General features: G+C 53.0%; 1 protein-coding gene across 3 annotated transcripts; it reads right to left on the reverse strand.

The window, feature by feature from the left end:
* Positions 1-5,897: 5,897 nt before the first annotated feature.
* Gcgr (glucagon receptor) lies at positions 5,898-15,059 on the reverse strand. Of its 3 annotated transcripts, none has more exons than XM_048429318.3 (14): positions 14,906-15,059; positions 10,407-10,540; positions 10,192-10,294; positions 8,805-8,912; positions 8,605-8,726; positions 8,408-8,514; positions 8,162-8,318; positions 7,919-8,078; positions 7,785-7,845; positions 7,459-7,528; positions 7,071-7,159; positions 6,813-6,951; positions 6,703-6,744; positions 5,898-6,399 (listed from the first exon to the last, which is right to left on the reverse strand). In XM_048429318.3, the coding sequence occupies exons 2-14, from the start codon at positions 10,461-10,463 to the stop codon at positions 6,169-6,171; spliced, it is 1,446 nt and encodes a 481-aa protein (XP_048285275.3). In that variant the 5' UTR covers positions 10,464-10,540; positions 14,906-15,059; the 3' UTR covers positions 5,898-6,168. The 3 variants fall into 3 exon arrangements, with proteins under 3 accessions (XP_048285275.3, XP_048285271.3, XP_085550382.2); XM_048429314.3 differs by having other exon boundaries at positions 7,785-7,860; XM_085694256.2 differs by lacking the exon at positions 8,605-8,726 and having other exon boundaries at positions 7,785-7,860; positions 8,408-8,528.
* Between the last annotated feature and the right edge of the window lie 1,349 nt (positions 15,060-16,408).

Raw genomic sequence — 16,408 nt, forward strand, 5'->3', positions numbered from 1 at the left:
CATTGTTACGTGGCCCCCCAACCTGCAACAGGCCAATCTTCCTTCCCTGCTGAGGGCTGCCACAGGGTCCCCATCTCCTACCTCCAATCCACCCTGGTATGGGCTTTGCATCCATCTGTGGAGAGAGGGGCCAAAATCTGGGTATGGATGCCCGCAATGGGTCTCCCATCCACCCTGGCTGCAGGCTTTGCATCTGTCTGCCTGCCGAGAGAGGGTCAGGATCTGGGTATGGGTGGCTGCAGCTGGTCTCCCATCCACCCTGGCTGCAGGTCCGTCCTGAAGCTGCTCTGTCCCCACTATACTTCGGTGATACTTGTAACCCTTAGCCATCCCAAGGGCTACCAGGCTTAGTGGGTTTTAGAGTGAGTGAGAGGAAGCCAGCGCCTTCGTGGATGAGTGTGCCCCTCCACCTGTGCTGTTTACAGATGTCCACACGATTACATATAAAACTAACATGGAGGTTTTTGCTTTTTTGAGATGGGCCTGGAACTCTCACAGATATCCTCTGCCTCCCATGTTCTGGGAATTAAAGGTGTTGTGCCACCACAACCAGCCACGCTTGAGTTCCATTTAGTGATTTTCCACTTCCTGCTGTATCCCTAATATAAAGCTTGGGCCGTTCCTGTCCGATGTCTTCTCTATAGTTTTTTTAAATTGTGTTTATTATAAGATTTTTTTAAAAAGCCAGGTGGTGGTGGCGCACACCTTTAATGCCAGCACTCGGGAGGCAGAGGAGGATCTCTGTGAGTTCGAGGCCAACCTGGTCTACAGAGCGAGTTCCAGAACAGGCTCCAAAAACTACAGAGAACTCCTGTCTCTAAAAACAAAATACCCCTCCCCCTTTTTTAGACAGCTCCTTTTTTTTTTTTTTTTTTTTTAAGACAGAAAGGGAGAAGTACAAACTGCCTATATTATGGGGATGCAAAGGAAATGGGGTTCAGAGGGAAACAGACTCACGGAATAACAGACCAGCTGCAACCCGCTGTCCTGCCGCTCTGCACTGGGGAGAGGCGACCAACCACAGACCTCCCAAGAAAGCTTCTCTCAGCTTATCAGTCCACACGTAGCACCTCAGACCACATCCTAAGGCAGTACCCCAAAAGCTATCAACTAAATGAATTCCCACAGCAAAACAGAATCTCGCTATGTAGCTCCAGCTATCCTGGAATTCCTATGTCACCATGTAGACCATCTGGCCTCAGAGTCGTGAAGATCTATCTATACTATACCCAGCAAGTTTTTGTGTTTTTTTAATGCGCGAGTGCGTGTGTGTGGTGTGTGTGTGTGTCCTTAGAGACCCAGGGTACCCGTTGGATCCCCTGGATGGCTAACTACAGTCAATTGTGAGCTGCTTGATATGAGTGCTGCTATCTGAACTCCAGTCTTCTACAAGAACAGTAAGTGCTCTTAACCACAAAGCCATCCCTCCAACCCCAACAGTGGTTTTGCTTCTGTCTTTGTCTTCTTGAGACAGGACCTCAAGGTGGCCTCACCCTTGCTATGTACCTGAGGTGTCCTTGAATTTCCAATCCTTCTTCCCTCCAACTTTGTAAATGCAGGGGTTGTAGGTGTGTGTCTCCACATCTAGTTTATGCTGAGAATCAGATCATGCTAGGCAGGTTCTCTCTACAACTGAGTCGTAGCCCCAGCCCTGTAGATGGTTCTGTTTTCACTAGAGTTTTGGCTACATCAAGATTGAATGGTTACATTCTGAAGTTTGTGTTTGTATTCAAAAGTGAACCACATGGTAAATTGGTTTTTGTACTTTTTCCCTTGGAATTGCTAATTGCCTTCTTTTGCCATCTTCCTTGTTTTCTTTCTCTTTTTACCTTTTTTTTTGGTGTGTCTATATGTGTATACATGTATGTGCAAGCACATATGTATGTGCAGGAGTGGAAGCTTGGGAAACGCCTAGAAGGCCACCTGCCTCCTTTGAGACACGTCTTTTACTGGCCGGAAGCACTTGTCAGTTAGGCTAGACTGGCTGGCTAGTTTCCCAGCATTGGGATTCCACTTGCTCACCACCTTGGCCAGCACGCATTCTGCCTTACTTGTGGAATTAGCCACAGATTCTCACACCTATACCCTCTGCTCTTTAGAGCTTTGTTGTTTGTGTGTTTGAGACAGGGTCTTTCTACATAGCCCTGGCTGTCCTAGAACTCACCATGCAGACCAAACTTGCCTCAAAATCACAGAGGTCCGCCTGCCTCTGCCCTTCTAAATGCTGGGATTTAAGGTGTGCGCCGTGACCCACAACCAGCACCTATTGAAGGGAGGCCGCTTGTTTGTTTCCTGGCTGCCTGGCAGCTCACACTGGAAATAATCACACAGAAACTGTATTATTTAAAACACTGCTTGGCCCATTCGCTCTAGGTTCTTATTGGCTAACTCTTACATCTTAATTTAACACATTTCTAGTAATCTGTGTATGGCCACGTGGCTGTAGCTTACTGGGTAAAGTTCCCAGCATCTGTCTCTGGCGGGGCTACATGACTTCTCTCTGACTCCGCCCTTCTTTCTCTGAACATTGAGTTTAGTTTTCCATACCTAACGAAGTTTTACCCTATCAGGCCAAGGCAGTTTCTTTTTTAACCAATGATATTCACAGCATACAGAGGGGAATCCCACATCACCTCCCTTTTTCTGTTTAAATGAAAAGGAAGGTTTTAACTTTTTATTTATTATGTATACAGTGTTCAGCCTCCATGTATACTTGCAGGCCAGAAGAGGGCACCAGATCTCATTACAGATGGTTGTGAGCCACCATGTAGTTGCTGGGAAACAATATTTGGGAATATGGGCATAGTTCTCTTCAAACTACTTCCTGTTGTTTGTTGGGCAAAGTATTTTTCTTTTTGGGGGTGTTCATTGGCGACCTTTCAGGGGGTCTTGGTGAATCAAACCTCTTTAATCTGGAATTAATCCACAGATTCTCATCCTCTGTGGAAACAAAAGAAGAACCTCTTTTTCAAAGCTATATATCCTTAGGCCCAAATTCTGAAGTCAAGATACCTTTATAATATACATTCTGGCTTAGCTTAGCAGACCATACAATGAAATGTCTCTCTGTACTTAGTTCCTTCACAGTCAAAAAATTCAAAGAAAACACAATAGTATCCATAATCCAGACTCTCTGTGAATTTTCCATCTTTACATGGCTTATTTTTCTTTAATCCTTTTAATCAATGACTGTACTCTGTCTCTTTAAAGACTTTACCTTTTTTTAAAAAATATTTATTTATTTTATTTATTTATTATGTATACAACATTCTTTCTGCATGTATACCTGGAGGCCAGAAGAGGGCACCAGACCTCATTACAGATGGTTGTGAGCCACCATATGGTTGCTGGGAATTGAAGTCAGGACCTTTGGAAGAGCAGGCAATGCTCTTAACTGCTGAGCCATCTCTCCAGCCCCCTGACTTTACCTTTTTTAAAAAAAAAAAAACAACTTTTTACTTCTTTTTATAACTGTCTATATTCTTTTTCTTCTCTCTCCCAAGCCTATGTACATTTATCCAACCCTGTGACCCATTTAGAGGTCTTTTCCATCTGAATTTGTCTTTATTGTGTATTTAAAATTATAGTCGGACCAAAAGTGCATCTTAAAATGCTAAGCCCTTCTTATGAACTTAAGTGGTGCCATTGCTAGGGGAAATACAGCAATGCCTGCTTGCCCTGCCCACTTCAGCATGGTGGAGCTGTTTGCTGCCTCTCAGAGCCATGCACAGTGCTTCATCTCGAGGCACACAGCCAGTCTATGTTGCCATTAAGAAGGCTGTAGCACTCTGTTTACAAACCTCATTTAAATGCTCCATAGCTGGACCTCCAAAAAGAGTCAGAGCCATTTGTGCTGGTGAGCCATGAAGCTACCACTTTTAAAACTGTGTGGCTTTTTTTTCTGCTACCGCTGAATCAGTCAGATCTCCCTAAAAGGAGCTGCAGCAGGCCACCAGCAAGCAGAGCCCATTCGGGGGGAAAAATGCCGTCAAACTTTTTTTTTTTTTTTTTTTTTTTTTTTTTTTTTAGTGTCTAGAATTCCTTTCCAAGCCCCCTCAGGTTTTATGTGGATTTAGTTCACCACGTTGGTGCGCCAATTGTTGAGGGAGGCCACTTGTTTGTTTCCTGGCCACCCAGCAGCTCAACCCGAAATAATCACACAGAAACTGTATTATTTAAAACACTGTGGGCCCATTCGCTCTAGGTTCTTATTGACTAACTCTTATATCTTAATTTAACACATTTCTAGTAATCTGTGTATGGCCACGTGGCTATGGCTGACCGGGTAAAGTTCCCAGCATCTGTCCCTGGTAGGGCTACATGACTTCTCTCTGACTCTGCCCTCCTTTCTCCCAGAATTCAGTTTAATTTTCCCCACCTAACTAAGTTTACCCTATCAGGCCAAGGCAGTTTCTTTATTAACCAATGGTATTCACAGCATACAGAGGGAATCCTACATCAAGCACCTTCAGGGTTTTTTTTTTTTTTTTGGTTTGTTTGTTTAAAAGTCTCATGTAGCCCAGGCTGATCTTGAACTTGCTATGAAGCCCCAGGCCTTGAATTATTTATCATCCTGCCTGCTAAAAACACACACAACTCCACTCACACATTCCTCTGGAACATCGAGCATTTACATGCCAGCCTCAGGGCTGCATTTCTTTTCCTCCATGTTCACATAGCTGCATCCCTCTGAGGCACCTGGGCATACCTGGGCACGCTCACACCCTCTGCTGGACAGCACCCAACATTCCTACAGCGGTAGGGGGGAGACTGAGGGAGGGGAGAGAACCATGGAGAAGGGATGGGGTCCCCAGAAGCAGAAGTGATGCTGCATGGATCCTGTTTTGAGCTGTCTGGCCATGGTTCACACTCATTGGCTAAGTGAACCTGCCTAGTTCCCACCTCTTTCCCTGCCTGCACCAGCCTGCCCCAGTTCCCTTGGGGACAGAGATGGGGACAGGGGTGAAGGAGGACAAGGACAGAGGGACTCGGGATGGAGAGGGCTGTCAGGAGGCCCTCGGCCAGCTGCATCCCCCAAGGCAGTCCCCAACCCTGAGCTCAACTGGCGTGAAGGAGAGTGTACACACTCATGTGCTGGTTTGGAGTGGCTCTGTGCCCACAGCAGGCACCCAGGCACCTAGAGCTCGCCTGGAGATCTGGGATGAGATGCAAGGTCAGAAGCTCCTGGTCTCTAGCAGGTGCAGCCTGCCCTGCGTCGCTGGCTTCCAGCCCTTCGTCTCCCACCAGTTAGTCCTAGTAATTGAAACACCCACCTGGACCAGAGGTGCGCCAGTGCTCCCAAGTCAGCCTCCTGCCTCCTTCCTGGCTGCTCCTAGGCCCCTTCAGGCCCCAGTACTTGGCCTGGCAGGTGAGTCATTCTATTTACCTTCCCTGAGAGGCCTCCTGCCCCTTCATTTGTTTCAATTAGCCTGGCTCTGCCTGAGCAACTACAGCCCACGTGGCCTGATGCCGGCTGTGTGCACCCCTCCCCCAGGGTCCTGCATTTTCTACCACAAGCAACTTGAGCAGAGGTACCTGGCTGACTCCTTCTGCACCCTGTCTTCAAACTCCGCTAGGCATCAGAGCACAGACCCAAGGGACGACCCTAGAGGTGGACCTCAGTCCTTCACGTGTCCCATTCCGCCCAACAAGGCTCTGGCTTGCTCGCATGGCTGAGTCAAGAGCCTTTATCAAAAACACTTCCTCAAGGGACAATTTAGACTCAGGGTGCTCCTGGAGGAAGCAGCCCCCACCCCAAAGCACCACTGTGATGACAACTGTTTCCTGGATTGTGTTAGCCCTCTCTGCCTGTCCCCATGCACAGTGGCTCCAGCCCTCCCAGACTCCAGCACTCCCTGGGCGCTTCCAGCCCTGCTGTCCAGGATATGCAGAACAGCTACTACTCGACCTGTTTATTGAAGGACATACATTGGGCACATGGGACATGCCAGCACACCGGAACACCACAGTTCATAGCATAACTCCTCCATCATATCAACCCCCACTCCATCAGTGTGGCCTATGCCAGGGTCAGGACAGGCTGAGGGAGTGTGGACAGCGCAAGCTGTTGTCTGGCTGCGTTGTCTCTCCAGCCTCGGCCAGGCATCTGGTTCTGAGCTGTCCTTAAGGCCCTTTCTGAATCCAGCCTGGCTGGGCTCCCATGGGGCTTCAGGTGGGGCTGTCAGTCAGCCCTGAGAGACTGCTGGCAAAGGAGGTCTTCACAGAGGGTTCAGTCCCATTGTGGCTGCCTGCACTCACAAGCTGAAGTTTCTCACCGGGTTCACCATGATTAGTCTCGGCTGGGGCCGTGTGGTTGCCACGGCAGCCAGCCATCTGTTCCTCCTTAAGGGCTTTGCCTTCTCGCCATCGCCTCCAACGCCGCAGTAGCTCTGCCTGCACCTAGGAGAACCGTGGGTAGGACCACTCTGCCATCCCAAATCACTCGCTAGGGTCCTGCCTGGGTCACTCTGAGGTGCTCAGCCTCAGTCTAAGCAGACCTAAACAAGGCAGGCTCCTCAATGGGTATAGCAGGGCAGTTTGTCACCAGGGAAGGCGGGAATTGCCTACACACTGAACTCCTTGAGGACCTGGGGGGACCTGACATCCAACACATGAACCATAATAATGGGGAGGAAGGCATGGTCATACTAGGGCATAGCCGGCCTCTCGCTTGGCTCTAATCCTAGAGCCAGTCTCACCTACCTCCTTGTTGAGGAAACAGTAGAGGATAGCCACCAGCAGACCCTGGAGAAAGAGGGAGGTCAGAGGTAACACTCTGGGCCCGAGGCATGGGGGGTATGGCGGGGACTCACCTGGAAGGAACTGAAGAAGAGGTCAAAAAAGAGCTTGGTGGAGCGGAGGGTGCCCTGGGCGTGCTCGTCAGTCACAAAGGCAAAGACCACCTCATGGACCCCCAGCAGAGGGATGAGGGTCAGCGTGGACCTGGCTAGCCTGCAGGGGCAGATCTTGAGCGCCCTCCCCTGCCGGGGCTCCTGGGCTCTCCCCACAAAGGCACTGGCCCCCAACCCCAACCCTCTTTGGCCTGGGCCCCGGGTTTTGCCCGTGCCCACCGGAACTTGTAGTCAGCGTAGTGCATCTGCCGGGCATGCAGCTTGGCCACAAGAAGGTGAATGATGTGGACAAAGATGAAGAAATTGATCTGTATGAGGGAGACCAAGGTTAGGGACTGCCTGAGAACTTCCTGTGTCTCTCATGGTGCTCATGTGTCCCCCTGCAGGCGAGGTTGTTGCTAAGTGAGCCCTGAACACGGGGTTCTGGGGCTGGCAGGCATCTAGCCAAGGACCCAGAGCCCAGGCTATACAGCCTCTTGGATAAGTGCTGGGGTTACCCACCCTCCAAACTCTAGGTAAAATGTGGTCTCCTCCTTGCCTCGAGAATGGAGAATCAAGCCAGTGACTCTTTTCCCACTGAGCGCAACAAAGTAACTTGTTTCCTCACCAATATGGCCAGGAAGACAGGGATACGCAAGATCCACCAGAAGCCCATGTTGTCATTGCTGGTCCAGCACCTGCAAGGGCCAGTTGCTCACATCTTGGGGATATATGCAACGCCCCAGCACCTACTCCTATCTGCTGGGATCTACTGAGTGCCCCCAGAAAGGAAAAGAGAGAGTCTTTAATGAACCCCAACTCCAGACCCTGGATTTACATCTCTTGCCAAAGTGTGGCCCTCATGCCCATCTCCCTATCCCCCCCAGGTCACTTTACAAAGCCCAGCACCATCGGCCCCAGCTGCCCCAGCCCATCCTATGAACTCATACTCACTGGACATTCTCAAACAGACACTTGACCACCACCCAGGGGATGACAAACAGCAGGGGTGCTCCTGTGGGGACAGCAGCTGTGGTTCCAGGGCCCCGGTTAGCTTGCCTCCCCATTCTCCCCACAAGCCTACTCACCCCAGCCAATGCTCAGGTAGAGGGAAAAGAAGCTCTTCTCTTGGAAGGTGGCGAGGCTCAGCAGGCTGTACAGGTACACACCCTCTACCAACAGCCAGCAATAGTTGGCTATGATGCCGTACTGCATGATCACCGTGGCCACTCGGCAGCCAGCCACCGCCTGAGCAAAGGGAGGCATGGTTGGAGGCCATGACACCCCACCACCCTACACAGGCTGGCGACCACTCAGAGATCTGAGCTCACCCCATCGCTGAGCCAGACGCTCACGCTGAGGTCATCTCCAATCTTCTGGCTGTAGCGTGTCCTGAGCAGCCAATCAATGACCAGCACAGAGCCAGCCTTGAGCACAAAGGAAGCAAACAGGTTCCCGTGGATGTAGTTTCGGGTGCAGTGCAGCTTCCTGTGCGATAGCAAGTCAGCACCACCCCTGCCCTGTCCCTCGGCCCCCCTTCACCACAGCGGGTGTGAGCTGAGTAACAGCGAATATACCTGAGGCCCAGCAGGATGACCAGGGCAAGGAGCAGAGCCCCCAGGGACAGGCTGTAGCCCACAGTGTACATCACCTGGTAGCTGCTATACATCTTGGCCTCTTCCTTCTGCAAACCAGAGGCTGAGCGAGGCCTCATCCCCCGGCTCAGCCCCACTCAGCCCCACTGGGATACCACCCCAAACCCTCCAGAGCTGACCTGGACCTTGATCTCTTCGTCGTCCATCTGGCACTGGGAGGCGTTGCGCCATGGCTGCCCCCGCGGCCCTCGCACCCACTGCCCGTCAGGCCCACACCTCTTGAACACCAGGCGGTGCTGCACTGGGGTGTGAGTGCAAGGCTGGGGTCAGCCCACCCCTATGCTCCATCCCCTAGGCTTCCCGGGGCCTCCATAGTTACCTTTGTGGTACCAAGGTAGGTACCAGGGGCAGGAGATGTTAGCTGTGGTATTGGGTGGGGTGTCAGGCCAGCAGGAGTACTTGTCGAAGGTTCTGTTACAAACTAGCTCTGTGAAGATGAAGGAGGGTGAAGGAGGGACTCGGATCAGGACCAGAAGCCCCCACCCCAGACCACCATCACTTCATTGAGCCTGCATCCAAAGAGGCTGCCTCCCTGATGTGGGACACAAGGCACAGCCGCTGGCCAGTTATTTTGCCTTCTGGACTCCATACCCGCCTCTCCCTCCAGCCCAACCAACGCTTGAGTTTGCCAAGGTCCCTTTCCTTCCAGATCTCCCCTCTCTAATGTGCCCCAAACTGTGCCTTTTTTCAAAACTAGTATTAATTTTCTTTTTCGAGACAGGGTTTGGAGCCTGTCCTGGAACTAGCTCTTGTAGACCAGGCTGGACTCAAACTCACAGAGATCTGCCTGCCTCTGCTTCCCGAGTGCTGGGATTAAAGGCGTGTGCCACCACCACCACCTAGCTAAAATTTCTTCTTTATTTATTTTAGTGTGTGTGTGTGTATGTGTGTGTTATACACAGGTACATGCACACAGAAGCATACATGTGTGCACATAAGCACATAGGGTCGTAGGACAGCTTGCAAGAATAATTTTCCCGTTCTCACTGTGTGAGTCCCACATCTCACTTCCCCTCCTCCTTTTTTTTATATTTATTTATTTATTATGTATACAATATTCTGTCTGTGTGTATGCCTGCAGGCCAGAAGAGGGCACCAGACCCCATTACAGATGGTTGTGAGCCACCACGTGGTTGCTGGGAATTGAACTCAGGACCTTTGGAAGAGTAGGCAATGCTCTTAACCTCTGAGCCATCTCTCCAGCCCATCCCCTCCTCCTTGTGATACATTCCTTCCCAGATGTTGATCTCCGGTCAGGCCCAAGCCAAGTGAGTCCCAACTGCAGCTCTACATCCTCCTCCCTCTCCTCCAGGTATTGGTCATCTCCCTCAGTGGTGTGGACCACTGGACAGTGGTATGGACCCAGTCTCTCTCATCACCCACCCTGTGACCCTATCCACTGTCTGCCCACTGTGAGCAGTGAAAGCAGAGGCGTCAGATGGCTGAGGAGGGGGCATCCTGCAGCAGAGAAGACAGCAGAACAAGAAGCCAGCCACGAGGCAGCTCTGCAACCCTACTGCCTCCTGACTGTGCAGCCTTGGGGAAGCCTCTTGCCTCTGGAGGTCAGTTGTCTGGCCTGTATCTGGGGGCAGATGACTGGGCATGGAAAAGCCATTGAGTGTTACTGTCACATTTCCAGAAGAAGGTCTCCTGCACTGTGCACTGAGGCAGGGTCACAGACCCAGGAGTCTGTAGGCGGGACTCACCGGTGGGTGGGGGCAACAGGCTCAGGTTGCGGTGGCATTGGTCACCGTAAAGCTTCCACTTCTCGAACAAGAAGTCCATCACCTGGGCAGAGGGTGCTTTCGGCTGGGAGACCGGTGGGCCAGCAACCAGGAAGACAGATGGAACAGGGAGCCATCAGCACTTCTGTGCAGAGCAGGCAGCCCTCCGTGCGGGGTGTGGGGTGCACAGCGCTCACCAGACATGACAGCAGCAGCAACAGCAGGTGGGGACTGTGGAGCTGGGTGCGAAGCATGCCCTTGGGTAGCCACCCCCCACATCTGGCAGGGGTCGCACGTCTGGGTCCTTGGGGTGTGTACACCCCTCCTCAGGCTGCAGAGAATAAAAATAGAGAGTTGGAGAAAGTCTAGAGTATCGTGTCCCCTAAGACCAAGCCTAAGGCCTCCTGATAGCTGCGGCTTGTGGAGGGGATGTATGAGTAGCTCCCAGTGCCAATTCAGAAACAGATGACCATGTGCAACTATTTTCCTGTTACCTAAGACTGACAGTAGTCAGCCTTCCTATCTGACCACCCAAATCTCTCAGAGTGGCCCCAACACCTCTTCCCTTCGTTCTGTTGCCCTGACTGGGCCTAGACCTCCACACCTATGCTTAACCCTTGGAAAGTTGACTGGCCAGACAATCTACCTGAAGATAAAGAGGGTGAGGGTAGCGTGCCCAGGCCCATCAACACTTGGCCCTTGTGCCAGAGCCATTCCTGGACTGCCAGGGGCCAGGCGTGTGTTGGGGCTTGTGTTCATATGGTCTCTGCTACCTGTATGTCCCCTTTCCCAGGACCAATGTGTCCATACAATGTTGTGAACTTTGTACCAGGCTCTCAGACTGGGGCCTCTTGGTCACTTGGGGCACCAAACTGGCGGCACATTCCTTTAAGATTAGCACAGCTACTGCCAGGGCCCAGATGAGGGACACCTCTGCCTAATGCTGCCTGTAGGACCTGGGAGCACCAATAACAGGTCCTGAGCAGTAGCAACCACACACATCAGTCCCACGCTGCTTCAGAACCCTTCCTGGCTCCAATGATTTTCATGGTGGGAGAGAGAAGAGCTACTTAGGGCCGGTAAGAGGTCGCGCTATGAACTTCCCAGACCTGCAGTGAGCCTCTCTCCTATGAACCCACAGACAGGTTATACAATACAGAGCCAGACATGGTGGCACAGACCTGTAGTCCTAGCATTTAGGAGGTGGAAGCAGGAGAACCACCCAAAGTTCAAGAGCAGCCTGGTCTATATAGTGAGTTCTTGGCCAGCCTGGACTATGTAGTGAGTTCTTGGCCAGCCGGGTCTATGTTATAGCAAGACCTGTCCCCTTCCACAGAGGTGGGGAAGAGAGGAGGATGAAGGGGAGAAGAGAAGAACTTGGACACGGCTAAGGTAGAGGGGTTTGTAGGGATCCCAGGTGCCAGGAAAGGGGACCCCTGGATTTTAGTCTGCTATAGTAAGCCCAGTTGAGTTCTAGAAGCAACAGCTTGATAGGGTTTCCTTCACTTCTGCCCTGCCCTCCTCCTCCTCCTCCTCCTCCTTTTCTTCTTCTTCTTCTTCTTCTTCTTCTTCTTCTTCTTCTTCTTCTTCTTCTTCTTCTTCTTCTTCTTCTTCTTCTTCTTCTTCTGTTTTTTGAAACAGAGTTTCTTTGTGTAGGTTTGGAGCCTGTCCTGGCACTAGCTCTTGTAGACCAGGCTGGCCTCGAACTCACAGAGATCCACCTGCCTCTGTCTCCCGAGTGCTGGGATTAAAGGCGTGCACCACCACCGCCTGGCCACTCCTGTACTTCTGATCCCCTTCAGTCACACCTGGCTCATAGCCTACTATAGGACTCCTGAGCCTCACTCTTGGTCAGTAGAATCTAGCAGGAGACAACATCCGGGAGTTTTAAGCCTCTGGCACCTGACCCTCAGGGCAAAATAAATGCCCACAGAGTATAGGGTTCCTGCAAAGGACAAGACAGCAAACCGGCTGAAGAGGAGTCCAGGTGTCCCTATCTCCAGGTCACCATGTAGCCTCACTCTCCTGGTTTGGATCAAATTGTCCATCTACTGTCCAGGTCACTAGTGGGCTCAGAATGGAGAAGCCAGAAACTGGGCCTTTACCCACTATGTCTGGTCCCCACCTCAGAGCTGCTGGGGTCCTCCAGTGGCCCTGAAAAAGGAAGGGTAGAGACGGGAAGGCTTCAGGGTTGAATAACAAGGAATGACCAGCATGAGTAGACGGATAATAATACAGGAAAGGGGCACGGGGAGAAAGGATGCTGGTCCAAGGCCCTGCAAGGGTGGGCATCAGTCCTTAGAGCCCAGGTCGCCCTCCATAGCCCTGGTTGAAAACATGACTGTTCAACAGCTGGGTGGTCTCAGCAGCCTGCAGTCCCAGCGCTCGGGAGGCAGAGGCCAGCCTGGTCTACGGAGTGAGTTCCAGGACAGCCAGGGCTGCACAGAAAAACCCTGTCTCGGGGCAAAGGATGGGGGGAAGAAAATAAAATGTGAATTTTGAAGCCCGCCTACTGACCTCCCTGGGCTGACTGTAGGAAAGGAATGCTGAGGCTCATCTGGAGAAACGAGCCACGAAAGAAGGGGGGATGGGTTGTCCTGGACCCTCACATCCCCAGATCTTCCTTCAGCGCAGCTTGCCCAGGGACAAACCCCCATACCCCAGAGGGTCATAGAGATGAGACTGAAGCAGGGCAGAGGGGCGCTCACCCTTAATCCCAGCACCCAGGAGGCAGAGGCAGGTGGCTCTCTGTGAGCTGGAGGCCAGCCTGGTCTACACAGTGAGGTCCGGGACAGTCAGAGCTACATAGTGAGATCCTATCTTCAAAAACCCAGAAATAAATAAGACTGAGAAAACTTGAGGATTTCCTCCCTCACAGACTGTGGAGGGTGAGCGAAAAAGGGTCCAGAAACCATCCGTCAGGATTTCTGTGGGTGGTAGGGGAATAACAAGGAGTTTCTAGGCGGTTCGCTGGACGGTGAGCTAGGGAACACCATGAGGTGGAGACTGATTTTCAGTCCCTCAAGGCTGAGACGCGGGGGGGTCTCCGCAGAGAGCATCCGGGCCTCATGCTGAAGCCAGGGAAGAGCAAATGTGAAGTTCAGGACCAACAGGGAATGCTTTTCCTGTCTCTGAAGGGGAATGACCACTGGATGGCCCAGGGCTTTGTCATCTGTAGGACAGGACTGCTCAGCCTATACTGTGCAGCCGGCCTCCTGTCCCCACGGTGGGGGGTAAAACCTGACACCCAGACAGAGTCCATCAGCGCTGATAAATATTCACCCAATGAGAGCGCAGTTCTAGCCCAGGGGGGCCAGGTAGCCAGGTGTGGATGCAGCACCTTTGCTCCTGTGGCTGGAGCTGCAGACCTGAGGTCTTTTTCCACCTTATTACCCTCCTTGACAAGGAGCAGATGGGGAGAAGAGACAATGGACCAGGGACCCTACTGCCCTCCCTTCTTGGACGAGGCAGCTGAAATCCCTCTCAGGTCTCAGACTTCATGAGGTCCAACTGTCAGGGAAATATGGAAGATGCAAGACCCAATTCCTAAGACGCCAGCCTGTCTTGTCTTTACTGCGTGAGCTTGCTTATGCACACCAGCTACCTGGACTGGCACTGGCCCATGCCACCACTGCTCCCAGCCGGCTCCAGCAGGACAAAGGACGCCTGGGTGTTTGCAGTGTGGCCAGTGAGCCACCGATTTTCTCTGCAGGTGGCTGAGGGTAAGACCGATGGCCCAGCGGCCAAGGGAGGTATCACTGGGGAGGCTCTTGGTTCCCTAGGAGCCAAAATCGGAGAGGTAGCAAAGTCTTTGAGAAATCCGTAAAGTTAGTATCTGGAAGAGGGTTTTGGTCAAAGCAGAAAAACTAGTCCAGGTCATAGACCTAGGACAGGGACAGGATCAGGGTCCACAGGCTGTTGACAAAACCTAATTCCTGAGTCCTTCCCCCCCGAAAGGGGGCGGGCAGGCCCTGAGATACCCGCCAGGGTGAGCTCTGACTCCCCCTCCCACGTCTCCAAGACAGAAGGACAGCAAAGTATTTCTGGTCGATCCTCGGAGAGTGCCAGAGCCAAGAGGTGAACTTCATGGGTCTGAAGTGGGAAGGTGGTCGCTGGGGAGGCAGGAGCAGAACACCGGGCGGTGGCCCGCGCTCGGAGGAGTCAAAGTGAACGGTTGTGAGCCGCGGAAGAAAAACCCTCGAGCTAGGGTGCCTACGCACCGCACCTTATCCCAGAAAGATTGGGTCACTGTTCCGGAGTCCTGGGCATCAGGGACACATAGGAAGGGAAAGCGGATCGATCGGAGGGAATGAGAGAGCCATTGGGGGAGGGGCGGTGGGCCCGGAGTGCATTAGGCGCTCAGTGGGGCAGCAGGACCCACACCTGCGCCCACTCTCTCGCCGCTCCCGGATTGCGCTCCCGGAGGATAGAGAGGAGAGGTTGAGATCTCCAACCTGACAGACGGTTAGGGATCAGGTGACCGTCCAGACAGTAGGACTTATCCCCGGGCTGGAAACTGAGGTGGTCGACGGGGGCTAGAACCGCGACACCTAGGACCCCAAGGACAGCTGGCCCACATCCAGGCCCGCGGGCCGGCTCCTCACTATCCTCCTCTGCGCGCCCTGGTCACGCCCGTGATCCAGCGCCCCACAGACCGCCTGGGACCGTCCCCAAGGGGCCCGACCCTAGTGCTTACTGTGCTCTGTCGCTCGGGCTAGGGCTGGGCGTCTCGCGGTCCTCGAGCTCGCTCAGGTCTGGGAGCTGGCAGCCACTCGTCTCCGCCGTGCTGCGATCGGGGTCGGCGCCGGCTCCGCGCCAGCCGCTAGCAAACTTTCCGGCGGCAACGTTGGGCGGCGGCGGCGGCGAAGGGGGAGGGGGTGGGGGCGGGGGCGGCCGGCAGAGGATGGGGAGAGCCGAGGGTCCCCGCCCTGCGCCTTAGCGCAGTGGACCTGTTGCGAGCCCTCAACCCTCCCGGTGTAACCCCGACGGTCTCTCCCGTGTGGCGCTCGCTTTGCGGATGTGCACCCAGCGCACCCGGTTCCCCTCCCCTCTGGCACACAGAGTCTTGCGCAGGCCCTGACCCGGACTCCGACCCTACGGGTCCCTTTCGAGGACCCTCGCTTGGTGTACAGCGACCTTGAAGATCCAGTCTTGCACACCCTGGACTTCAGGACCCTCCGCGAGTGAATCCTGACCTGGCCAGTGCGGGTCTGAGCTCGCTAAGGAAAGATATAGGATGTGACTCAGCGCGACCCTTTCTCTTGCAACGTCTGCTGTCCTGGGGTCGCACCATCTCATTCAGGTTGCAGTTCTGATTTTCCAGAAGATTAAGTCCCTTACCTAAGTCCCATCTGGCTCCTGAGTGAAACTCTTATAGTTGTTACACGTGCATCAATCACAGGCGGAGGGGGGGGGACAGGGAGGTAGGGAAGGTCAAGGTATAAGGGCTGCTTTGCAGGTTTTAGACAAGGGGATCCCCTAAGAGTGGCTCTTAATCCCTTGCCAGGTTACAATCCCCTGTGGACCTCACGGACTCGTCCTGTCCAGCACCGCTCACTTGGCAATCCGTTGACCTGACCCGGACCTCAGTCTGCCCACCCTTCCCTTTCCTCCTTTATTGAGGAGTCAAACGTTCTGAGCCCCAGGTTCATCTTTCACCCCCTAGACTCAGCCCTGCAAATTCTCTCCCAGTCCGTTGCACACCCCTGTGAGCCCTTGAGCCACCTTTTACAGCCTTGGCTCACATCTACCCAGGCACTCCCCTCTTGCCCAGTGACCTTGGGGTCAGAAACTCCCAAGGGTGCTTTTGGGCTTCCACTTCTCTGGCTTCTCCACATCCTGTAACACTGAGGGCCATGTTGCTTTCTAGAAAGTTCTCCGTGTGGCTGTGACTTTCAGGACAGGCACTCCCTTTCTCGTGCTTTTGTGGAGATGTCCCTCCTCCTACTTACTACTGAGGGCCAAGTCTCCCACCCATGCGCCATTTCCTGCATCTCTTTTACCTGCAGATCACCTGGCAGTGAATCCAAGCCTCCACCAAGTGTCTATTTCCTCTGGAACACATTTGGTCTCTTCTCTGTCACCTACTGGCCCCCTTCCCAGACCTCCCCTCTGGTCCTTGGATAAATTCTTTATTCACATACTACCCTTTTCCAAGACTCCATTTCTGTTTTAGGGGACCTTGAGTCCTGCGCCCCAA

Source organism: Myodes glareolus, chromosome 9, assembly GCF_982192425.1.
Source record: "Myodes glareolus chromosome 9, mMyoGla1.1, whole genome shotgun sequence".
NCBI lineage: Eukaryota > Metazoa > Chordata > Mammalia > Rodentia > Cricetidae > Myodes > Myodes glareolus.